The sequence below is a fragment of the Athene noctua genome, chromosome 20 (assembly GCF_965140245.1).
Source record: "Athene noctua chromosome 20, bAthNoc1.hap1.1, whole genome shotgun sequence".
Taxonomy (NCBI): domain Eukaryota; kingdom Metazoa; phylum Chordata; class Aves; order Strigiformes; family Strigidae; genus Athene; species Athene noctua.
In genome coordinates, this window is record NC_134056.1 from 2,915,076 (window position 1) to 2,941,110 (window position 26,035).

Below are 26,035 nucleotides of genomic sequence, written 5' to 3' on the forward strand. Positions count from 1 at the left end.
AAATAAATCCATGAAGAGGCTGTTAAATAACTTTCCGATTTTCTGAAAGCTTTTTGGTCAAATTCTTGCACATTGCAATCAGGGTCAGGAGAATTAAGCACTTGTTAAAGTTACTACAGCTGCTTACAGGTGAAGCTTTCTAAGAGCACAACTCAACATAGAATAGCACATCTTTAAAGCATATTAGTTCTTAGAGGGGATGAAGTGTCACGACAACAAAAAGTACACATGAAAAAAAGGAAATCAGTTAATGATTTTTATTAAATTTCAGTGTTTCATAAAATAAATATGGTATATAATATCAAACAGTGAGAAATAAAGCACAAGCATGGAAAGCATGGTAACAAAAGTTACACTCATGACGGTGTTTAATACTTAGCACTTTAGAAACCATAAAGCCTTTAATTATTTACAAGCAGCAAACTATCTAACATAATTTACAAAGTTGCAGCAGCCTAGTCAAGGAGTACTGGAGGGGGGAAAAAAATAAAAATAAAATGGAGACACCGCAATGGAAGACCTTCACTTTGCTCTATCTAGTTAGCACTTTATTACGTACCCTATTTTCCCCTTACGTACATAACTCTTTGTAGCTTCCATTATTCTCAAGGTTTGATAATTACACTGTACTGTAGTTTAGAGCTCAGTTCATCTCTAGGATGGTGTAGTGCCTTTTGCACTTGAGATACATATTCAAGTAACACTTCAAATAAAAGTAAACATGTGCAAACCAAAGTTATAAGCCTACATGACCCTCAAGTAGTAGCGTCACACTGGACGTAGCAGGCGCATGTTAGCAGATTAAATTAGGTAACAGCTACAGAAACCTACTCAGAAGTCTCGCCAGGGCCAAAAATGAGAAATAGGAATATTAGAAAAATGGAACCGAACTGCAAATATACCCTGTTGCCACAGACAAAAATTTAATCTGCCGAAACACAAAGACTTTTAAGGTCATAACTCAAGATTTAATATTTCAACATGAAAAGAAATCCAAGCCATTCGACTTATTTGGGCTTTTGAAACAAATGCAAATGTCTCTGTTTAAAAATTGCTTTTAAATGAGAAAAACAGATCAATATATATTAATATATCACCCAAAATAAAAAACATAACACACTCATTTTAGAGCATGCTGCTCGTTCAGAATAAAGACAGGACAAAGAAAGTAGAATTACATTTTCATGATGTAATAAAAACATTAAAATTTGTGATCATTAAGTGCACCATCGTACAGGAGTAGCGTGCTCAGAGTGGAAATGTTCTATACCTACCAGTATCCATCTTTATTAAAGCAAACAAATCTTTAGGACACTACCTGAAACTGAAATCGGTAATAACTGTGCTCCATTCAGCTTGCCTTAAGTTTCAGTCAGGCAATATTCCAGCTAGTAGCACCTGTATGCCTCTTCATGATTGTATTCCAGAAATCTTTAAACTTGCGAACAATTTGTTTTTTTTTTTAAAAAAAAGACTGGCTTTTGCAATCCTTGCAATCCTTATCCTAAACAGATACTGCAAGTAAACTCTGTTCTGAGCAGCACGAGTTGGGGCTTTTTTTTCAGAAATCTGAGAGCTGGACTTACATTGGCAGTAGATACAGTACAATTTGATGTATTAAACAGTTCCTCAAAAAAGTCTGCAAGGAAGATTTCCCTAAAGACTGTTTAAAAAACCAAACCAAACCAAACCCAAAACACTTCACCCAAGATCTGTTCAATCCTTCTACTGAAGTTCAGAGCTTGCCAACTTTAAGAATGACAGGAAAAAGGAGGGAATGAGGCAGAGAGGAAACAAACTAAATTATTCCCAATTTGTACCGATGAAAAGCTTCAAGTAAAAGGAAATCCACTTGTTAAAGATCTTGCTACATGCACAGTCCCTCATCAGTTGAAAGCCACAGTAGTTAGCATTGGGCGTAACAGCAGATTTATCATTCATAAAAAACACCGGCAATGTTCCTTCATTCTCAATAACTTGCATCCACGGTTTCTGTTTAGAAGCTTTTTTTAAAAAATGTTTATGGTTCTGCACATTTCATACCAAACTGGAGGAAAATGGTAAACGTGTCTTCTTCCGATGCAATCCCATTGGGCAATCTTCTCCCCAAAACTCAGTGTCATTTACGAGTCTGAGTCTTCTTTGGCACTGCAGGTCGCTTGGCTTGCCACAAGTGGTTATGGATAGTAAGAGCATCCACGCTGACAGACATGGTTTTGGCTGGAATCACATTAAACTGTTTTCTGTCCGAACTGTATTTATAAAGTTTGTCAATCATTTTCTTGGTGATGCTCTTTGGCCCTGTTCCAGTCAGCTTGTAGATCTCTTCAGTGTCAGGATAGTAGCAATAAAGTGCTCTAAACTGGCAGCCAGCATCCCGGAACAAAATGATGTAGTGGTTGGCATCACATTTTTCTAGTTCCTACATTAAAAACAAACACATACAAAGATTGTTCACAGGGAAAATTCTCATATTATGCCAAGCTTTAAGCTTTCACACGTACCTAAATAAAAGTTTTTTTAAATACTAGATCAGGAACTATGATTTTTTTCAGACCTCCTGTAAGTTGAACTCTCGACACAGGATTTGTTTTCCACAAGTCCCTACGCTCACAGAAATAAAGGATTCCCAGTACAGGTACCTTTTAGGAAATGGCATTGACTACACTGCATCAGCAGGATTATGAAATGAGCATTACAGACACATTTTATTGTGAGTGCATTCATAATTTTGTTATTTTAACGTTTACCTCTAATATTGAATTCTTATGTGGTTCATTCACTTTTCCAGCGAGACAGCAATGAGATATAGCATTGTGAATAATAGGTTTGTTTGATTTGCTGCTGGGTTCCTTAAATAGTTTTGGACCTAAGGAAGACAAAAGAAGTAAAAAATTATTTACCCTACATTTATGAATGTTAACATTTTCACTCCAAGTAAGAAAAAACCCTCAAATATTTTTCTACAATAACTTACTTTAGAAATATTAAACAGAACAGAATACACCTGACAACTTCTCAAAAATCACATCAAACATACCACAGCTTTTTATGACCTGCTGTTCATAACAAACTAAAACAAAAGAATCACCTGTGTATTCTGCCACTGAAGCAATAGAAGATGCTGTTGAAGCATTCTCCCAATCTCTTTCTGTGTTTCTGCTAGGATTTCTGCTCAGTATTGGTAAGGACTCCATTGACTCAACTCTGGGCAGGGCAGGGATGGAATTAAAAAAAATATATTATATGCTAAGATGTTTGTATTTTTCCCCTCCAATCTTAATTAATCAGTTGCTAGCCCCAGATGGAAGAAGTTACTGTCCCTCCTCCTACCCCAAGAGTCAGATTCTCCCTGCTAAATTATCAAAGCAGAATTCTATTATTCCTTCAGGACAAAACAAAACAAAATTGCAAGTTTGTACAGAACACCGGAGTTAGCAGCCACATAAAACAGAAGATTAATTCACTAATTACTATTGTGCCTCTATGCCAGTGAGCTGAAGCAAGCAACACTGAATCCCAACACTATTTCATAACAGAGTAAAAAATAAAAAAAATAGAGTTAAGCCTATCTCTGTACCTCTGAGACGGCGTGCCGCCAGAGTGCACGCTTTCAGGTTCAGTTGTTGCTGCCGAGGCCAAAGAAAGACTGGAACCAGACTGAGCACTGCTCAAATTATCAGCTACAAAATAAAAGAGAAAATGTAAAGCAGGTTTTGTTAAAGTAGATTTGCAGACTCAGTGAGAGCAAACAAATCATAATTCTTACGTGTGGAAGAACACTTTGTCCCTGAATCGCTGTAAGATTCTTCACGATGGACTGACTTTGGCCTGGGTTTTTTGGGCTTTGATTTGGGCTTTCCAAGACCTTGCTCCTCCAAAATTTGCTGCTGTTTTTTCCTTAGATATTCTTGCTTGATAAGTTCTCTTCGAGCCTTCTCTTCTTCTTTCCGTATTCGGTCCTCCTCAGCTTTGCGACTGAAAAGCAAACATTACATTCAACATACAATGATTTTCCTCATCTTAAAGATAAAAAAAAAAATATTCTTTTTCACACGTTATTACCGTGCTTCATCTCTTTTTTGTTCAACTTCAGCCTCCAATTGCTGTTTCCGAATCCGAGCCTCCTCAGCTTTGCGCTGCTGTTTCAAAAGGAACGCTGCACGTTTTTTGGCGAGCTCGTCTTCTGCTTTCTGTTCATCCTGCAAAATTCATGGGGATAGAGAGTTTTTATTAAGGAGTAGAAGAAAATATATTCAGCTGGACATCCCAAGATAGCCGAGGACTCCAGGAAGATTTCAGGAAAACGTAAGCTATTACTTTTGGATATCTACTTTTTTAGCATTGATGAGTATAAATCAGAACTGTATTGAACTTTCTGTTGCTCAAGAAAAATTTAAGAGACAGTTTTAGTGTTCCCTTAAGTCTGTGAGGGGAAAAAACAAAGGGTCTCATCTCACTCTGACTCGTTTCTAAGTATGCTTAATCATCACAAAACCTTCTAGAACTGCAAAGTACAGTGCAACTACCATGTGGGATAGGATGGACAGCACAAACAACCCCAGTGTAACGGTAACCTTTGAGGCAGTCAGCATTAATCACACTATGTAAAACCAGAAGTTAAGTTCACAGAGACTGAGACAGCCTGGCTCAACTTTCTTGAAAGAGAAATTTAAGAAGTATCATCATGTCAGCACATTCGAGGTATTTACAGTAATCACTTCTAAGCACAAATTAAGATACTAAATGTTTTGATAGCACTTTTGAACATCAGGAGACACATTACTCAAAGCACATTCAACCCAACAATATGACAAATACCACTGTATTAAAAAAACAATTGCTTAACCACCACCCCTTCCCCAAGCCGGAGTTAAGGTGCAAAATGAGAAAAATCATTTAAATTTAATACATTTTCAGCATGAGCCCTATATGCTATCATTACAGGATAAAAGCAAAAGCTGCATGAAAAATGGTAATTTTTTCCAACAGTGCATTGCAGCATCTGATTATACAGCCATAAAATTAATTCTCCGTTAGGGCCCTTGGCTGCTCAAAAATCAGAGAAATTTGGGTGAAAAATTCCAAAAAGTCCCCAGTTCAGACTTTTAGCTCCCTGACAAGTTTTAAAACCTGTTCAGCAGGCTTTTCCTACGTACTGTGTTCTGTCAGGATTTTTCCTTCCCTTTGATACAGGTTCACAGAATGCTGGGATTGGAAATTCTTCCCTTGCATTCTGTGATTCTTTTGTGCTAAGTATTTACAACACATTTGTATGTTTGTCTGTTTCTCAGACAGAAAAAAAACCTAAGGGAAAGAGAAGAAAAGCAGGGTTAACCCTGGTTCCTAGCGAAGTTAATGTATGAAGTCCAGGTTCTTGTTAAGTCAAAAACTTTTTTATCCACAAGCAATTATTTTCCAATGCAGTTTTTAAAAAAATCCTAATATTGCAACCAAAATGTACCGTGTTCCAACAGAAGACTTCATGAAGAATGAGGTGGACAAAAACAGTTGTAATGCTGGGCAAATACGTAACAATAACCAAATGTAGGAAGGTAATATATTTACCTTGAAGAAAAAACCCACACCAGACTTCTGATCACCTTCACTAATGATATCCGTAGAGCTATCCTGGTTTTCAAGTTCTCCTTCATCTGGAGCTTTTAAGTCAGACAAGTCTACTTCAATGAGATTAGCCTTGCTTCTCAGTGGCTCATCCACTGGGACATTTTCTTTTCCTGAGCCATCAGAAGAATTCAACCCTGTTTCCTTGAAGCTGTTGTTCACCTCTTTGCTCATTTCTGAAATAATATTTGCATCTTTGGAGGTGGAGAGAACAAGGGCCCGTTGATTGCTCTCATCATGAAGTCTATAGGTATCAAAGAAGCACTTTTCTTGAGAAGCACTTCCATGATCAGGACTACCTTCCAAGCCGATTTCTGGTGGTGTCTTTGACAAACTATTGGATGGAAAAGGCCTTAAATGTGGTAAGGTTTCTAGACTTTGCGTTGGGGTTTTAACACGCGCTGAATTTTGTTGTCTGTCTTTAATGACTTTCAAATCAGAGGGTCTCCCTGATCGAGGACTCCTTCCTTGACCAAATCGAGGTGGTTTACGGAGACTGTTCATTCCAGTTGGAGACAGGGGCTCAACAAAATGAATTGATGGTTTTACCTTTTGGTCCTGAGAGTTACTTCTGGTTCCCGGTGATGGCACTGTTGGAGATTTCATAAGTAGTTCCTGTTGCTGAGAAATCTTTAATATAGCCTGCTGAAGAGTACTGATTGTTTCATTTAGTTTTTCGATAGAAAGATCACATTCATTTATATCCACTTCAGTAACATTGTCTTCTAGAAGGGCAACAGAAATAATTTTACTTTTTTCCAAATCATGTAAAGCAGCAGAGTCTTTTGGTTTATGTTGCTCAGCAAAAGCTAGGCTTTCTTGCATTTTTACTTTTGTTACTTCTTGAGAATCATTAAGCATTTCTTCTCTCTCCTCCTCTTTCACAAGAAACTCCTCAGATTTGGAACCCAAAGAAACCTCATCTAAGTCTTCACCATTGTGCCGAGAATATTCTTTTGCAAAATGTTCTGGTTTAAGAGGTTGTGGAGCATCAGGAGATTTCCCTTTTTTAACAACATGCAAGAAAGCTGCCTTGCCCAATTTTAGTCGCTGCCTCGCTGATAAGGCTTCCATCTTCTTCTTCTGAGCTTCTATCGCCCTTCGTTTCTCTTCCAACTGCATATGAAGCTGCACCAATTCAGAAGCTAAAAGATTAACGTTATCCTTATTTTGTCTGTTGGGGCTCTGTTCTCGCTTTTGTTTCCATGTGGTCAGTGGTGCTGGGCAGCTCTCTGATCCATCTGGTGTGGTCTTTTGTGAACTACTTGTGCTGGACTTTGTTTCATAGCTATTAAGTCTCTGAAGCTTTCGTTCTGCAAAATTGGTCATTCGGACACTCCCACTGGTCATTGACACGCTGCTAACTTGAGAAATTGTACTCAAACACGGGCTGGAACGCCCGCTAGCATCATCCTTATCTTCATGTTCTTTCACCTTCATATCTTCTTGCAATTTTGCAGATTCCTCCTCGCCAATGTATTTAGTGACTATAGGATGATCATCTATGACTACCAAATCCTGTTCAGTGTCTTCTATGTCCAAGAGATCTGAATCAGAGTCCTGCCTCACCATAGTCCATGTAGTATCCGGAGTATGCGAATTGAGACTTTTCACATAACTTACACTGACCTTACTTGCTATGTCATCATCAGATTTAGCAGCATGGAGAAAAAATCCTCCAGTGGATAGCTCCTGAGTGGAAGGATCTAAACTGCTACTAGCCAAAGGTCTGGAAGCTTCTAAACCTGCCTCCACCAGTGCCGCTGAATCCGCAGTACTAGAGTCTGCAACTGGAGTGAAATCAGAACTAGAAATTGGAGTAAAAGTCCTATTGAGGTCATGCTCATTATGATTGCTATTTGTTTTCTTGCGGATCAAAGGCAAGTGTCCTTCATTTAATCTCTTTGTTATAAAACTCCTTTGTTTCCCCTCCCCACATTCATCCTCTTTATTGATTATCTGTTTTTCCTTTGCTGGTTTTAGAACAGCAGGCATTAAAGGCTCTAAGTAAAAACTGTCTGGTTTGCTTTCGGAAGCTTCGCTGCTTGTTTTTGGAGACCAAGCAGTGGCAACTATGCTGGGCACCCTGGTTGAGGCATTCTGCAATTCAAGATCACCACGGGTTGGCCTTTCTTCAGATCTGATTATCGCAATTAGCTCTTCATCCTCATCCTCGATTTCAACGTTGTTCAGCAAGCTCTTCCCGTTAGTTTTCATTGATGGAGGGTGGGGCTGATTTTTTGGAGTTACATTAACAATGTTTGAAGCAAGACTGTCCTTGCTGATTGATCTAGCCAGACTAATGCTATCACCAGATCCAGGGTCCACATCACTACTGGCAGAATGATGAAGAGCAAACGGTGTTGGCTGAGACAGAGGCCTAGAAAAGATAAGAAGAGTCTACTGATGCTTAAGCACATAAAGTTACAAATCTGCCGAACTAAGGACCATGATAATAGACAGTTAAAATTTTTGTTTCATTTGAAAAACGTATTCTGTACCAAAAGTGACCAGCAATATTAAATAGCAACTTCAGATAATTCAATTTTCAACAGTGCTCACTGAAAATCATGCTTAAAGTACTTTCAATTGCAACCCTAAAATCAGTCCTCTCTGAAATTGTACATTAAAAGACAATAAAATTAAGCAACTTTCACTCCTGTTCTAAGGAAGTGATCCCACACCACTACAATGAAATCATCACAGTATCCTTTCATTAAACAGTATTGTAATATTTAAATGCATCTGTTACCTGGGCTTCCTCTCTGGCCATGCAAGAACTGAACCTCGCGGCTGCCCGTCAACACGGGTCAGAGAATTAGAACGATGCCGCTGACCTGAAATATTTTTTAAATTGTTAATGGTTTAGAAATGGTCTTTAAACTAGCACTTTTATTATTTAATAGTAAACATAATAAACTTTCACCAAGAGATGGCAGCAGAAAACAGATCTGCTGAAATATTAGTCAAAGACAGAGAGTCAAAGCCTGAAAAAAATACAATGAAAAGTGACCACATATACGTATCTGACTTCAGGATTTCCAAACATGAAACTGTTCAATTTGCTTTCCTCATCAGCCCCCTAACCTTTTTAAAAAAAAAAAAAGTCTTCACTGCATGTTGTTAGAGCCTAAGCAGTTGGAATGTTTGGTTGGCACCTGAGCTGATAAAAGAAAATAAATTCTGAGCATCTCTGGGTAAGTATAAACCCTAGATTTTCAGTAATTAAAAAAAGTGCTTAGGCAAAAGTTGCTAAGTACTCGAGTGAGTTTGTCATTCCAGATGACAACTTCCTAAGACTTTTGCTAGTCTTATAAACATTTGACAAGTGGCTTTTTCCTTTCTTTTCACAGACACTATTTGTTTTCATTTCTTGCACTTGAGTTCTGAAAAATAAGCTCATTTGAGAGAGAGAAAAATTTCAACATCCAGAAACTTTCTTAAAGGATCTTTAAAGACTTTTAACACAAAGATGACCTGCTCAAACTAAACATGTTTGCCACTTGGGTGACTGCAGTTTAACTCAGTTTTAGATCCTTCACATATATAAGCTTACATTTTTATTCATTACTGTATTGACATTGACAGTCATTGCCTGTTGAAATGCAAATTCAAGGTGGACTTACCAGGGCTGTCTTCTCCCTGTAAAGATTTCTGTTGCTTTTGTCTCAGAGGGAGCAGTGGATGGGAAGGGCTAAAGGCAGGGCTTCCTCCTTTGCCACTAATTCAGAAAAGCAAAATTTCATTACTACAAGAACTTTTTTTGTATAATGAGAAAAACTATATAGTTGTGACATGACACTGGTGCTACCCCCAATACTCTTTAAAACAAAATAATGTATCATTCATTTTAAATGTTAACTGAAGAGAAGGAAAGGTTTTCACATGTAACACTACAAAAGTAAACTTACCACCTAAAATCAAACTGTTTAAGTTTCTAAATACAGATTTAAAATGTAGCTTACGTAAACAGTACATTAGAGACAAAGTAAAGGCTGAAATAACTTATTGGTTGCCATCAAACTTGGGTCAGCTGAAAAACCTTGTCATTAACCTTCTTGTACATTAGATTTTATTTAAGTTTGTCTTTGTATCACCATTTATAGAACACAGCTAGTAAAAATGAGCTGCTTGAACAGTTTCCATGCTTCATGTTTTTTCCAAAATAGAAGTTAGACTAACCTCTTCTCTAACGCAATGGTGACATCTCCCTGGTGGGGCTTATGGGCATTTGCCAAAACAAAGATCAAACATAACAGTGCAATGTATTTCTCTAAACTTGAGAGTGGAGAGTATTTTAGAGACAGACAGCAACACAATTCAAATTCACTCAATTTGTACCAAAATCAGAATATTTAGGAACAGAAATTCCTAGGTTATCTAAAGGGAAATATAAATTGAAAATTAGTCTAAACAACATGAAAAAAAGACTTACAGATAGTCAGGCTCCTCAGGGTGCAGGTAGTATCTATTGCAAGCTTCAGGGCCTGTCTGAGCTGAGGGCTGCAAGTCTGCTGGACTGGTACCAGCGGGGCTGGCCATGAAACTTCGCTTAGTGGCATTGGAAATAGGAACAGGTGGACGACTGCTCTTCTGCTGCAACACTGTTTTAACTGTGCATATATTTCTAACATTAACACAACTTATACTTGCCGTTAAAACAACAAAACAGAACAGGAAGTTTTCAGATTGCACTGAAAACAACACTAAAATGACGACAACACTAAAATGAAATGTTAAGTACTAGTCTTTATTTAAAATATGTATCTTACGGTGACCTTAGTGGAAAGAAAGTTATAAGTAATTGCTGGTTTTAGGGAAAAAAAAAAAAAACACCCGTCTCATTCAAAAAATTAGAACTCAAGTAGATCTAGGACTAACTTTCACTCCATCTTCACTGCTTTGAAAGACCCTCAGCAAGCAGAAAGTTTGGGTAGAAACAAGACTCCAAAGTAAACACCATTGTGCAACAGTTTTGTTGTGATGCAAGTATTTTAAATAACACACTAACACTTATCATGAGTTAAAAACTCACCATCTTTTATTTCCTGAATATCTCTTGGTTGTACAAAGTCTGGTTTCACATTCTCAAACCACCAGAAGAGTTCTGCTATGAATACCATGACATTAGGCTAAAACAGGAAAAAAGAAAAAACACGCCTCACAGTAACAAAACACTTAGGATTTACCCACAGTTTAATTAAAATATATCCTTCATGATGTTTCTTACCTTTAAAACCAAAGGAGCATATAGCATGTCCTCCAACGTGAGGTAAAAGCATTTGTTCAGATATTCATTTGAGAATTCTCTCAGAAGTTGAATATTATAGAGGCTGTCAGCAATTGATGTTACCTCCTTCAAACAAATATCTAGAAAGGTGAAAGAGATGAGTAAGTTCCGACACTATTCCAATGTATCCCATCCACAACTAACAGAAACACTACGCACAGGAACTGCACAGACTGCTTACACACCATCATTTAATATTTAACATTTCTCTACCTGTTAAATCCCAGAGGGATAGGAAAAGGAAGAAAACCACAGATAAAACAGTATCAGTTTCATATTCATTTTAGAATCCGTATAGGATTCTGTCTATCACAGCAACAGAAAAGGTAAGCAGGCTACAAAGAACACATAATGACAAAATACAAAAGCAATTAAAGACAGACAACTTAATTTGCAAATAATAAAAGGTTACTCCTAGGAATCACAGTGCTGGTTCCTTCTGAAACTATTCAGGAGCTCTGCAAGGTACAAATCTGAGAATTTAAAAACCAGTGCAAAACGTCGATTCACAGGGCATTGAATTATTAAGAAAAAAATTTTCTGGGAAAGAGAATATCTTGTTCAATATGCTGAAGAATGACAATAGCTGAAGACGGGGAGAAACTATTTTAAAATCTAGATTTTAAAATGTCAAATTATGTACTCAGAGAAGAACATGAGAATTATCAGCTAACAGTAGCGGACATGTATGCCTTCTTTATGGTCTACTGAAACCAAGCTCGGTTATTTGAACAAAGAAAGCCTTATCATCTACATCTATAAAAGGAACGATTATTTTGTAGCTCATAATATTCAGAGCAGAGACTTCTAAATACAGTAAGTGAAAAAACAAAATCAAAGAGAGGTTACATTTTAAATACCCTGATGCAGATTCCGTATGTGACTGGAGTCTTAACTTGCTGTAGTGCACTATCTATTAGACGTGTTGCATTTTTATTTGGCAATGTATTTCTAGTTTAAATTTCAAAGATTTCAGAATTTATTTTTTTTTTCCCTAGAAACCTTTATTACATACCATCTAGTTTCATTTGCTCTGGACAATAATAGTGTATCACAGCTAGAAGAGCAGCACCATCGCTACCATCCTTCATCAGATCTTCAAGCAAAGGAAAGTAAGGTAGTTGCCTGCTTGAAAGATGGTCTCTTCGGTAACGCACCTAACAAAAGAAAACAAATGTTCATATAATGCTAACAAAAAGAAAAAAATAAAAGGAATTTTTGTTAAGCACTGAAAGCTCTTTACGGTGGATCCTTTATAGCATTCTGCTCTAAGTCAAAAACAATTTAGGAGCTTATACTTTTCTCTCAAAGGAAGCCAATTCTGAAGAATATACTGCTTCTCTCCCAATCATTCTCCTCGTATCTGGAAGCAATCCGTGCTGCTCAATTCCAAGCTTCATTCACACATCTTGACTTATTACAAGCAATTTAAGTCAAAAAGTCCTTCCACACAGATGCATGAATGCAGCAGATCCAAAGAAAGAGACACAGATAACTACATGAAAACACGTAAAAGCTTGGGAAAAACCAAAACAAAAACCACAGCAAAAAATAATTCACATGAGCTAGTGATTTCTCATACTTTACCTACATCCACTGACTTGCTGTCATGTCCACAGACAGCAAAGTTCTCTCAGAACGATTCAAAACATTGTATGGTTGGCAAGCCAGTACGCAATACTAACGTCATGCAAAAGAAAACAACGCAGCCTTTTCCAAAAACGGTCAGCCAGAGGAGCAAGTAGGCCTTTTACATCAACAGCAAAACTCCTTGATTTCACTACAGATCAATATCAAACTCTCTGCAAACCACCCTCTAGCCCTCATGTAACTGGGAGCATAGCTGAAGCCAGTCAACCGTGGAATAGATCTAATAAATCTTGGCATTGCTTCTTGCAATTTTCGCAAGAAAAGTTTTGGTGTGGATATTTATTAAGTATCCACATGCTAGCTAGACTAGAAGGTTGTACCTAAGTTTGAGCAGCGAAGCGATGAGGCAAGCCAAAGAACACCACACTGCAGAGCCTAGCAGAAATACCTTTCAGTGTTGGAAAAAAGATCCCTTTTCCACTTTAGCATATTAATATCACTTAGCATTTAACAAACTATCTTGACTGATGTGCTGGCCTAACATGCAGATATACAGAGAATGTATTTAATCATCAGAGGAAAGCTGGATTTTACCAATGATATCACACACTTTCCAAGACAACCTGGGAAAGCTCTCTACACACAAACACACACTCCTATGTGTCAGTTTAGGATGGCACAGGCTGAGAAAAAAAAAAATCCATTCAAATGAACCAAGATCCCTTATAAGCAGAGCACTAAGAAGCAGTTTCATTTATTTATTTTATATAAACATGTTACGTTAAAGTTTCCCTGGCAAAGGCAAGTAACTCAAAGCTATCTCTATATGCTAATGTTATTTTTCCTGTCCTTTTACCAGGTGCAAAATATTTTTTTCCCCAGCCTGGAGCACGACACAAATATGTAATGGAATGTGAATCATACTGTACCACACGAGCATATTCCACTGGTTCCAGCATGCAGTGCGATATGGCATGCATCAGATCAGGCTTACACAAAAAGAAATAGCGAGATATACCACGGTGATTATTGAAACAAGAAACAAATCAAATGCATTAGCAACATCCATTATGCAATGGGAATGTGGTCATTAAGTCTGATAAAATAAGTATGCACACTAAGGTGAACTGGTTAGCTTAAAAGGTTCATCATTTATCCACTTAGTCAAAGTAAGCATATTAAAGACAAACTTCAGAAATTCCTTTTTAGACTTTAATTCCTCCTGTATGTAAAGTAGATACAAACATTTCCTTTCCAATAGGATTAAAAGGGTATTTAAACCAACTACAGTCAATACTGAGAACCAAAACCTATTCCTTGTTTATTTTAGCTCTGGTGAAAAACCAAATTTATCATCAGGAGATTAAAAAAAAAGATTTATCATCAAGGAGGAATTTTATGAACTTAATTCCTTATTTTTTGCTCAACTATTATTCTCTTAACCATTCAGTCTTTTATACTGAAAAATTCTGAATTCTTTCTTATATTCTAAGCCGAGTTTTGTGCTTTGTTCCCCCCCATGCATACAATTAATGACATTTGTACGCATTAAAGCACAGAAATGGGTGCTACTGAAATAGAGATAACTATTATATAAAAAAAAAAAAACAACACAAAAAGAAACAGAGAAATTACATAGTGTGACAACCACTATGGAGACTGCAAAATCTGTCAGTAAACCAGTATAATCTAAGTGGTACTGGACTAGCAGTGAGATAAGCTCTATTTACTTCTTCCTTCACTGCCAACTTGCTCAACAACATCCTGCAAGTCAACACCATTCCTGTAGTTTCTTCTGTCCTCACTCAGTTGTCTCTAAACAAAACACAGACCTACTCCTCGAAAGGCTATCAAATGTGTGCCTCAAATACAGGTGTAAGCACACTAGAACTAAGTGATAAGCACTAGGTCAATACTTCCCTACATACCGACACGGGTCATTAAATGAGGCTGGAAGACAGGGCTCTGTCACAGATTTTATTAAGCTACAGGTCCCCACTCCAGTTTCCTTTATTTCAGATATTTAAAGTTTTTACTGCGGTCCATACATTTGGTTGAAACAAATAAAGGATTATGAGGCAGAGGAGTGGGACTGAGCTCTCTGTGAGAAGGCAGAGAGAGTGTGGGGACAAGTGACTGCCCGCCTTCTCCAAGTGCACTGCTCTTTGGAATTTGGAACTGAAACAACAGCTCTCGTCTTCTCAGAGGGAAAATGAAAAACTCCAAATCCAGCAAGTGCAGGAGAAAGGGCATTAAGGCTAAGGAAAGGAAAGGAACAAAGAAAAAATTCTGCGAGTTGACATAAAACCAGGAAACTCAGCCAAAAGAAAGCAGGCTTGTATATTAAAAGCACAATTTATTTATTTTTTAGATATATAGTGGAACTGATATTCCATTTTCACACTTCACCATAAAGAAAATAAGTATTTTGTTCTGATACGTAAGCTCTCTTTCGTCCCATTATGCCAGCTTCAGTCTCATTAATTTAGCATACAATTCCAGCAGCTGTCGTAACGGGTCCAAACTGGTTTGTCATATCTTCTAACCCCATCTCAATGAATAATGGTGTTCTGGTTTGACAGATTTACAAACCTGTGCAAGAGCAGTGCAAGAGCATTATTTAACGAGCGACTGCAAACATCTGAGTATCTTAACTATGGATCCCAAGATGAGGCAACCATTTAAACCGACCAGCTTTTATATCACCTTAGTGCTGCAATCAATTGCCTACTTACAACAAAACCAGTAAATACAACTGTTTCAACTGTTTAATTTTCTAGGTTTTTGCTGCTACTCCATATCCCTCGCTCCTGCACTGTGGTGAAAATTTTGAAATGCTGTGAAGTGATTATGCTATATGCTGTACAGTATGTAAAAATCATGTTATGAAAACTAAGCCTGACGACCTAAAAGGTTACACAGTTTTGGTTTTTTGTCCTCAAAGACCACCTAAGAAGCATTGTAATGGAAGCAAACACTCTGAAGAAGTTTAAAAAGCCATGATTTTGTGGATGACAACTGGTGTAAAAGTAGTTCACTTACAGGTACTAATTTCCAATACCATTTGGAAGGAGACTGCTCAGGAAGCAAGGAAAGGAACGTAGGAATAGGAAAGGAACATCAGCAATGCAAGTTAAAAGCAGCAATACTTAAATGCACTTCAGCAATAAACACTTTCATATTTTAGAGGGGTTGTAGCCTAGAAATTTAGATTTAAAAAATATTAAAATGAGATCCAAAAGTCAACAGAGAATCAAATAGTTAAGGGATCCTTCAGACCCTGCATCAAACGTGTAAATTAAATAGCTCTGCAGCCCCTTACCATTGAAGGATATTATTTTACATAAAAAGCACATAAAAACCCTTTTCCACTAATGTGAAAGTTAAACAACTGTGTCTTGTTCTATGTCACACTTTTATCCCCTCTGCATAGGAATGCCAATTTGAGGAAAGAATTTAGCAGGCTTTCTTAAGGCTTCATCAGATTAGAAATTGGGAGCTCAGATAGCTGATATACATTATGTTGGAGAAAGATCTATTTTACGTTCTCCAGTAATGAAAGTGTACTATATTTTGCAATGTTAATGCATTGTGATATAATTTCAAGGGAAAAAGGTGGAAAAAACTACGAACACGCACATATAACATTTGAATGCCAAGAATACACTTACTAGATTGAACTTGAATAAGCCACTGAATATACATTAGACAATTAACCCATGCAAAATGAATATGCCCCAAGAGCTTTCAAAATATATATTATATATTTTGGGCTGTGAAAGCTGAGTCATATTTACCCATGTGAAGTTGATATGAGTTATTTTGAGTTGAAACAAGTTATTTTAGTCCAACTGAAACTTAACAGAAAGAAGATACCAGTGGGCTCAAAAGGTAAGGAAGGGCACTGAGACACACAAAACAAATTGCATGCACAAAATCTCAAGAGTTTTGAGGACTGGATGCCTCACATTTCTCTGACAAAGAAAATATCAAGATGTTGTATTTAAATCAATTAATCAGCAATACAAAAAAATCACAACTGAAGACAAATTTGTTTTACCTTTTGGTGCCCTGGACTTTCCATTAGTTGCTGTTTCAATTTAATCTCTTTCTCTGTTATCTCTCTCATTTTAAGGTTCACCTATAAGGGCATAGCATAGAAAAGATATTAAAATACATCTGAATGTATGTTTCTACAAGTCAAGTTTTATTCCTCTTCCCCTCAACTTAATGGTCAATACATTCCACAAACAAAGAGTTCACAGAATAATGTTGGAATGTGACACTTGAAAGGGTTTCAGTGACCTAACCTCTAACCTCTGTAAATGTTCAGTATTTCCGTGACATATATTCAAGCTAGTCAGAATTCAGTCTATCCTGTTGTTGAACACAAACAACACTTCACCTAAAGAAAAAAAAAAATAAAACCAATCCCTCATAGCAGCTTCCCTGAAAAAGACCCCAAATTTCTACAGTTTTCCTAATTTAGTTCTTAATTGTCATCTTTATTTTAAAATTTGCCTTGAAAGATTTACCAGCCTTATTACAGCATCCTTCAAAAAAAGAAATTGCACTTCCCTGCTAGTCTGATTCTCTTTCCCAATGTATATGGAAACCTTGAGAAGCCAAGCAAGAAAATGAAATTGGAATATGTGGCAGTAATAAGGGAATCAAATACTATTAATAATAATCTGTATTAGGAGGGTATTATACCTAAATATCATTGGACTTAACGTAACAAGTAACAACACAGTAATTAAAGTAGTTCTCTTCATCTGCATCGGAAAAGATGATAGAAATGCACAGGTAAGAAAGATCAGAACCTTTTCAAAATCTGAAAAGTAACACAGGAAATAGGCAAGCTTTTCTCAAAGTAAATTCTACCTTGTTAATCCAGAAAACCATTGCATCCTCTAAATCATAGGGCAGTTCTTTCGAGGCACTGAATGTAGAGAAACGCTTGACACTAGCAACCACCTTTTCAATGCTGATCATTTCTACAGTGTAGGCCATCATGAGAGCATCAATCATTGCCATATGAGAACTCTAAAAGAAGAAAACAATGGGTACGGAAAAATAAAATCCTTTAAGGAAAAAAAATTATATATTCTAACTGTATTTAAAACAAAAAATTCTTGAGGTTAGTGACCTAGAAATTAAGAGCTATTCCTTCCATTAACTATTTTAAATAGTGTTAAATAAAAAGAAGATCATTAGGTGGATTTAATTAAGCTAACCATTTTGATTGGTGCGCAGCCCAGATCAGATTCAGACACAGGTGTATCATCACTCTCCATGACGTAAATCCCTTTTCGAGACAGAGCCTGGATCACTGACTGGTGGCCCTGCAGAGCAGCCACCTGATCCCCCTTCAGAATGAGGCTGCAGACGCGGCAGTACAGCTCGCTGGACAGCAGCAGCTTGATGACGGGTGGTTTAATATGTTCTTGCTCATACTGGTCTATGTAAAATGGGTCCTTCAGCTCCTCGGGGACATTATCTGAAACGATGAATAAAAGTTTCAACAAGTTCCATCAGTTAGAAACAAAAGTAAACATTTTTACTTTCATTCAAAGACAGAACATGAAAGAACCAAAAGTCAAGCAGAAAAACACAGAATGTAATGAAGTTTCCTACTGCAAACCGTTTTCAATAGGTCTTTGTGCTTAATTAAAGCATATATAATTGGCTCCCACCACATACATACTTCACTAAAAAACCTATACATTACCCATTAGCCTTCCCAAGATACTAGAGCCCCTTTCAAGAGAGCACTTCAGTGCGGACAAAAGTGCCACTGTCCTCTACGCGTGTCCAGATCTTTCCTCGAGCAAGACCCAGCTTAATCAGAATGATACGCTATCACCTCTACTGATTAGTGCCTATTATTAGTATTTTTATTTTATTTGGAATTATAAATCATTTACTGAGATGACAGGCTCAAATGTTCTGTGTATCAGTTGGGCAAAATTTATGTATCTTCAAAGCAAAATTTCCAGCTGCTCCAAGCAATATCCCAAAACATCTGTGCACAGCAAGTAAATAACTGCAACGCTCAGTCACTGAGAGGGGCCAGCCAAACATTCCTAAACTGAAAAAGAAAACTAAGCTACCTATTTTTGGGGTCTAAACTGCCAAAGTTCATAGAAAGACCAAAATATCCAAACTAATACCTTGGGCATTTTACAGTTTGCAAAACAACTGAGCCTCCAGCAAGCTGATTGTCTTATTTGTTTGACGCCATGAACGTTGAAGCAAGCTACTGCAGCTTTTCAGCCTTTAAATAAAAATTAAAGCCTATGAAGCAAAACCACTCCACTCGGATTTGGATTCAGCTTGAATTTTAAACCAAGCCTAAAATTAACTTCTTTTGGAATGGCACAATTTCCACAAGTCGTCTTAATTTTATCAAGCTGAACCCGGATCCTGAGTGCAGTAATTTACATGCAAGTTAAAATTAACAACACGGAAGGCTTCATCCTTGCTCACTTCTCCACCAGTTTCCAACCCTCATAAAGACTTCCACTTTTGCCACTAATCAGCATAGCTTCATAGTTGGCAGGAAAGAAGGGCACTAACAACAAATAATATTCTGATGACTCTAAACACGTCCAAGACATTTCAAATCCATACGTTGCTAGCTGAAGTACTGCCAGCGTTAAAGGCTGTAACGCTACAACACGAGGCAAACGTCGTTACAACAGTTGAAAGTGGAAGGAAATGCTGTTGTAAGCAATAGTTTCTTGATATTATTGAAAAGACAGAAAACATGATAAAAATAGATATAGCCCAAAATAAATACTTCCGCTCATATTCAGTAATCAGACTAGGAGCTATTATCTTTATAATAGCCCAGGAGTAATAACAAGAAACTTCAATTCCAGGAATAATACTTTCTAGCCTCAAGTGTGTCTCCTTGAAGCCTGACATTTCACAATTTACAAATTTAAAATTCTATCTTATGCTATCCAGTCACTCTGAAGATTCCCCCAAAGTCACGTCAACACTTCATTTTAACTGTCTACATCTACCGCTAAAAGAATTATTAATTTGGCAGCATATTTACTTTTCATTCAGCTCATTTCCAGAATAATTAAATTTCCCCATTCAAAAGAAGTCCTACCCATAGCATATCTTTGAACAGCAAAATAAGCCGCACGGTATTTGTATACCGCAGAGCACTTAATGTTCATAAAGAAGAGAAACTGAGACAGAATGTTATCAATTATATGAGCCAGAAGTACAGCTTAAATAAAAATCTGTAGTGAAGCAGTGTTGCCGTAACAGTTCTAACAGCTACACAGTCAGTCAGACCGTACCACGCCTATTTTCCAAAATGGAACGCCTTTCGAAGCTTTTAAAAATTAAGATCACTGTTTTTCCTTTATGTGACATCGAATGGTGTCATATGCAGACTATATACTGAGGATGGTTGGAAGAGACACAACAAAACCCCACTGGCACTACGTAAGGAGCGTTTGTTAACGTGGGTGTCCATGTTTTGTGAAATAGATAATAAATTCAAATATCTTTAATCTTCTTAACATTAGTCAACCTGACCTAAAAATCAAAGGCTGTTGAAAGCTAATTCCATTTAATGGTTATTGCCACTTCTAGAAAGAGAACAAGAGCTTCCATTTCTGAAGACTGAGGAAAGATCCAAAAAATCAAAATGTAAAGCAGCTCATATAATTCAACATTTTAGCTTCATTATAAGCAGCTGCACCTTTAACAATCAGATACATTGCTTTTTACTAAAATTATTTGTGAAAGGAAATAATAGAATACTAGCTCATAAAATATCCATGAAGTAGCACATTTCTGGCAAGAGCATTAGCAGCACTCCAAGTTTTAAAGTCTTTTTGAAACCAACAAAAAAGCAAATTCAAAATGTCTGAGATCTGAAGTACTTAGCTGAGGGGTTTAGCACGAACATCTGCCCTCCACCAGCTCCAGACTCCACAGGGCAACCGAGGGGACTGCCTGAAACTGTGCTGTGAGTAACAACTGGACAAAGAACCCTGAACTTCTCCAGCACAGGAGCTGCCCAGCCACCCCGGCGGCCCACAGCTCGCTCTGCACCTCCTGCAGGTCCCTTTTCCACAGGGCAGGCTGCAATTATTTTATAGACTGTAACTACAGAAAGCAAAAAGCTTCAGCACTAACATACCCACGAGGGATACAATCTATTGCGCTGGGGTCCTTACACCCCTTATTAACACGGAAGAGACTATTGGAACATGATGCTCAGCTTCCTGTGACAGGGACAGTAAGACCTCCCAGCATTTATTTTTGTTTAAACTCGCAACATTTTAATGATTTTTAAAAGCTTTTTCTAGCAATAAATTGATCTAGTTCTTAGTGATGAGATTCCATGTCAAAGAAATCAATATATTAAAAAAAAATAAAAAAGACACCTTGTACCTTGGCTACTGTTCTTTAGTCCAAACATCCAGTCAAAATATCTGAAATATTTATCTTCTGTATTGAAGAACCCTCTAACTTCATGCTTCTGATCTCCATATAATTGCTTAAGGGCCGAATGGACTTGAACTGACCAAGATTAAAGATACTGGGGCAAGGGGAATAAATTCTAGTACCAGGATTAATAATTTGCATTATTATCATATATCATTATTATCATTATTATCATAAGAAGTTATTCATTAACATTAATCCTCCCATAATTGCAATTTATTTCGCTGGAAACACTTGCCCAATTTTATTTTCTGCATTTGTGTATACAACACTTTTACCAGCTAAACTTGCCTGTGACAGAAAGGGACAGTTTTGTAACTAATTTGATGTCCCCGACTAAAGGCCCACAGAAATTTTAAGATACAAAAACCACATCAACACTCAAGAAGTATAATATTAACTTTATTATTTAATTCAAATTTACTTCATACCAGATATAATTATACCATCCACATGGCAGGTACCAATAAATGAGAAATAAAGGGCAGGAAAAACAAAGCAAAAAGGATGCTTTGTAAGGATGTAACTCTGAGTTGAGAAACTCCCAAATACCAGAGTTGTAGATATCCTGTACACAGTGCAATTATCTCAGAGTAACACAGCCTTCCTAGACAGCCACAGACAAAAAAAATGCTCTAATTGTGAGATACCACATAAGAGTCCCATCCTGTCTTTCAGATCTCTGCTAATTATTCTCATCCATAGTGTAACAGCACAGAAAACACCGTACCCAGGTCTGCTCATTCTCCAAAATCCCCTTAAATATGTCAAACTTACCACACCGCCAAAAAAAAAAAAAAAATCTCAGAAATATGTTGTCAGATTTAGGACAATTATACACCAGTTAACCTAGTGCTAATTTAAATAGCACGCTATGGATACACAAGTAGCCACCAGTACCATGGATGGCTTTTCTCCTCAGTTTTTATGGACCGGGCAAACTCCAAACGTGTCATATGCTTTTTACTTGCCTCACTACAGAATGTGTCAATGCTCTTTTTGAAGAAAATGTTCCAGTCTTTCCAAGTCCCAGTTTCTATAAGCATCTTTTTCAACACCTTACTTTCATGACCTATAACTGAACTTAGATTTTAGAAAAATTCTGTTCATTAAAACTTGTGGGTTTTTTGTTTTTGTTTTTACACATTTATGCTTTGGAGTTCGGAAAAAATCAACACGAAAAATTAACTTCTGAGAACTTCTAAGCTATAGCTACAAAAATTTCTGCTCGAGCAGTTTAACAAATCATACCAAAGCAAACCAAAACCAATTAAACCATGTCCTCTTTTTTTTCCTCATAAAAAGGTCTCCAATACTATCTTCACTCCAAAGTCACTTTAATGTTACTATTACATGTTATTGAAAAGCTTGCAGACACCTTTTGTTTTTTCTAACATACGTTCTGAGTTGTTACCCAAGGAAAACATTAGCATCCACTTCAACACAAGCTTCATAGCTGCCAGTTTTAGATAAACTGAGGCGTTCAAAAGACATAAAGCTTAAAAACTACCGCTGCTTTTACAGTAACTTAAAAACAATGATACATAACCTGATAATCAGATCTGTGAAGGCACACATCGTTAGTTCACTTTGTCCTAAGTTTTCTATCAAGAACTGTCAAAGAGTTTACCATACTGCACTACCAGAGTTGACTGGATCTCTTTTACACGTGGATTTTATGTGAATTTTATACCACGTTACTTAGCTGCCTGCGGTCAGCTTATTATAGAACAAACATGCTTTTTTTTTTTTTTGCTATTTCCTACTCTTACAAAATCAAAGTAATAACAATTTTTTTCAAAGTTTCAAGGGCATAAACTCTTAAGTGTTCTTGCCCCACCGAGCCTACTGCAGAGAAACCTCTACCAGCTACTTTCATAAAAGAGATGAAGGACTCAAAAATAAACCATCATAGTTTCTCGTGAAGCAATTCTTTTGGTCTGTTCCATCACATCAGTGAGTTCTAATCTCTCAAAAACCAGTCAGTTCTAAGTATAAATCATTGGGTACAACATTGTTTAGAAGATTACAAAAATAACTTCACTTGTAACAACAGAGACACAATTACTGACAGACTCTCCTCGCTTTAGGGTAGGGACCATTTCACTTACAAAAACCTGTTCAGAGGGGTTCATCTGTTCAGAGATGACTACCTGATTACAATTTGATAAAGAAAAATACAGCAACCTGAGCAAATTTACTTATCCTTTGAACTGGAGAAGTGGATACACCCCACATCTTATTTTACCTCCAGAAGCATGAAGAACTGGTTTCACATGGAAAGAGAGCCAAAGCATCATGGTAAACAGAACAAAGCTTATTCACATTCTGAGCAGGATTTCATTAGTATCAGTATCTGTTCACAGAATTATTTAGTACCGGATGGATGTTCTCTAAGCTGCAGATCACGAGCAGAAGCTACATGTTCTCAGCAGCTTAGCCCACCTGCATTATAATAAAAACATTCATTGTTGGCTCTCATTAGGCAACTGTATTATAAACTCCGTAAGTGATCTATAATTTCACATATGAAAATTTACATACAACGGGCAGAAAAAAAAAAAGCTAAAGACCTCTTATACTGCTAGTGAGAGCGACAGCACTCTCATTATCATATCTTTAGATCAAGCACAAAGCCACAAACCTGGGTGAAGCAGAAGAGACAAAATAGTAATTATGGAATTCTTCACCCGTGTAAACTTCACACAAGTAACAGTGTTTATGAAACGGGCATTATTAAAGAAATAAATGGTTAACTATTGAACATCTGCAAAACACAACAGCTTGCTTAAAAACATTTTTGCTATGGACCCGGGAAGAAAGCTGACGAAGAACAGAAGCAGAAAACCCAGGGATTTAGGCCAGGAACTAGCTCACACTGCTGCTACCAACTGGTGACTGGGGGTAGCTATTACAGTATTGGAAAACCTTATTTGAGAGGTTAAGTATTAAGTACTTCACAGACCTAAAAAAGCCACAACTTGCATTTCCCCTACAACGCATTACATTAGTCCTTGGCTTTCCTGCCTGTATCTTGCCAAAGGTCTCAGGCTGATCTTAGCATTAAGTCTGGAAACTATGTAAAGCTCCTAGCCCTAATAAATAAGCAAAGCCCATCAAGTCCATTTTGAAAAATAGGAATTTTATCAACTGTTTTAAAGAAGCAACAACATTTGTTATGGAAAGGGTTGCAAACAACCCATTTGCTCACAGCAAGCTGCAACGCTGAGAAACTTCCATATACTCCTTCCACATTGAAATTTTAACATTACAATGGTGATGATGGAAAAACGTTAATTTCTACACTAACTAAATCTGCTGAGAAATCAAAATTTTTCATCGCCATTGTGCATTTTCCCAGGTTGTAGCAGTTGTGCTCATCCCGAGTGCTGCTGCTCAGAGCCCGAGGGGACAGTGGCGCTCAAGGACCAGGTCCACTTCCCTCTGCTCGCCTCTGTGCCCTGTCTGGCAATCTGGTTCATTCCACCGACTGTGAAAAAGCAATCTCTCCCCCGGACAGCTTGCCAAGCCTCCCTAAACCTCCTACGCTCACCTCCTGTGAACTACAGTTACACAAACTCAGTGGCACCCTTGCTCCTCAGACACTTAAATGTTATGAATTGTATTTTCGCATAGCTAGTAGAATTCCTTAAAGCGCACTTTTAGCTCTAATCAAACTTTGCTGCTAAAAAAGAGAATTCTGTTCTAATCAAATTCCACTCCCTCAAACTACTGTCCCAGCTAAACGGGCTTTATCATCTTTCAAGTGGAAATGTTTCCAGATGTTTGTGCACAGGCTTTTGGAGCGACCTATGTGAGTACTCTCAGATTTATTTGAGCGGACAGATGACACTGATTGGGGAAACACTTTCCTTCAAAACATCCTTCCCCTCCGTCTTCCGGAATTCGGACAAACAGTTGTAAGACCTCTCTCTGGAGTCCATCTGTGCCAAGCAGGCAGCCACCACAGACAGCGAGAAGGAGCTGCGGGCTTCCAGAATCAAATCCTTCAGCCCAATTCCTATGCAAGAAGAGGGGCTGTCTCATGAGCAGTATTTGTGTGAAGAGACAAGGTAGCTGTGCTCAGTTGTTTGGCTTTCAAAATTCTTTTCATTGCCAGAAGGGAAAAAAGGAGGAATGCATCATCAAATGAAACACTTAAGCCCAAACTAGACTTCAACTCCAAATTATGGGTCATGCATGCTCTCAGTAATTTGTCCTTGAGAAAAAAAAGAAAGGATGAAGACTCTTCCTACTTAGACGCCAGCTTAGATGTGGAGAATTCAAATATCCTTTAACAGTAAATAGAAAACAGTTTCAGGTAAAACCTGCAGTGATGAATGACTTTTGGTAACTGTCTACATGAGAATCAAATTCCTGTTCTTGACTATTCCCACACTTCAGCATGAGCTCAGCCTTACTCACATGAAAACAAAATTCAAGATACGCACCAGCATTTGAAAGACTAAGGCACAAAATTATGTCAATTCATAAGTGTCAATTCCAAATCTAGTATTTCAGAAAAACACTCTCTACTTAGCCACTTGAAGGCAATTACAGAAACCGTATCAGATAAAAATTACTTCAGAACAAAAGACAGTGTGTTAATATTATAAACATAGAAGCGTTTTTCCACCAAATTGACCAGAACTAAGTCCAAAATAACCAAAAAGCCCCCCCAAACTTTCATCCACCTAGTGAGATTTTATATAACAAATCACAATTGCTTGGTAGCTGCCCAAGACCCACTGAACACCACCCAATACCTTAACACAAAAGAAAACCCTGAGAGATGACAAGTAATGTATTAAGTTCAAATATTATTCAAAACTATAATCACAAAGGAAGCCTTTTTAAAGCCATCTCTCTATGAATTAAAGAGGCTTATACATTTCTAAACATTTTGCAATGCTATTCCTGAAGTAATGGTCAGCACGTGACAACGCCTTGTAGGAGCCATTTCAAAAATCAAACTAAGTTTCCATGGACCATGGTCCTGCAAAGACACACACACACATACACAAAACATCACTCATTGGAAATAACCAACAC

The 26,035-nt window shown here is 37.4% G+C and overlaps 1 protein-coding gene across 6 annotated transcripts in view; it reads right to left on the minus strand.

Moving 5' to 3' along the window:
• Positions 1 to 242: 242 nt before the first annotated feature.
• CAMSAP1 (calmodulin regulated spectrin associated protein 1) overlaps positions 243 to 26,035 on the minus strand; it is a 28,656-nt gene continuing 2,863 nt past the window's right edge. For 3 of the 6 annotated variants that reach the window (XM_074923348.1, XM_074923349.1, XM_074923350.1), the window contains exons 3-20: positions 17,743 to 18,005; positions 17,390 to 17,551; positions 16,566 to 16,646; positions 15,548 to 15,580; positions 13,435 to 13,494; positions 11,931 to 12,072; positions 10,856 to 10,995; positions 10,661 to 10,757; positions 10,061 to 10,238; positions 9,252 to 9,346; positions 8,378 to 8,462; positions 5,569 to 8,005; positions 4,066 to 4,202; positions 3,770 to 3,978; positions 3,581 to 3,683; positions 3,092 to 3,207; positions 2,751 to 2,869; positions 243 to 2,422 (exon numbers count right to left, since the gene is read on the minus strand). In XM_074923348.1, the coding sequence (XP_074779449.1) occupies positions 2,120 to 2,422; positions 2,751 to 2,869; positions 3,092 to 3,207; positions 3,581 to 3,683; positions 3,770 to 3,978; positions 4,066 to 4,202; positions 5,569 to 8,005; positions 8,378 to 8,462; positions 9,252 to 9,346; positions 10,061 to 10,238; positions 10,661 to 10,757; positions 10,856 to 10,995; positions 11,931 to 12,072; positions 13,435 to 13,494; positions 15,548 to 15,580; positions 16,566 to 16,646; positions 17,390 to 17,551; positions 17,743 to 18,005 (4,760 nt within the window). In that variant the 3' untranslated portion in view covers positions 243 to 2,119. The remainder of the gene's footprint in view (positions 2,423 to 2,750; positions 2,870 to 3,091; positions 3,208 to 3,580; positions 3,684 to 3,769; positions 3,979 to 4,065; positions 4,203 to 5,568; positions 8,006 to 8,377; positions 8,463 to 9,251; positions 9,347 to 10,060; positions 10,239 to 10,660; positions 10,758 to 10,855; positions 10,996 to 11,930; positions 12,073 to 13,434; positions 13,495 to 15,547; positions 15,581 to 16,565; positions 16,647 to 17,389; positions 17,552 to 17,742; positions 18,006 to 26,035) is intronic. The other 3 variants (XM_074923351.1, XM_074923352.1, XM_074923353.1) reach the window with 3 other exon arrangements.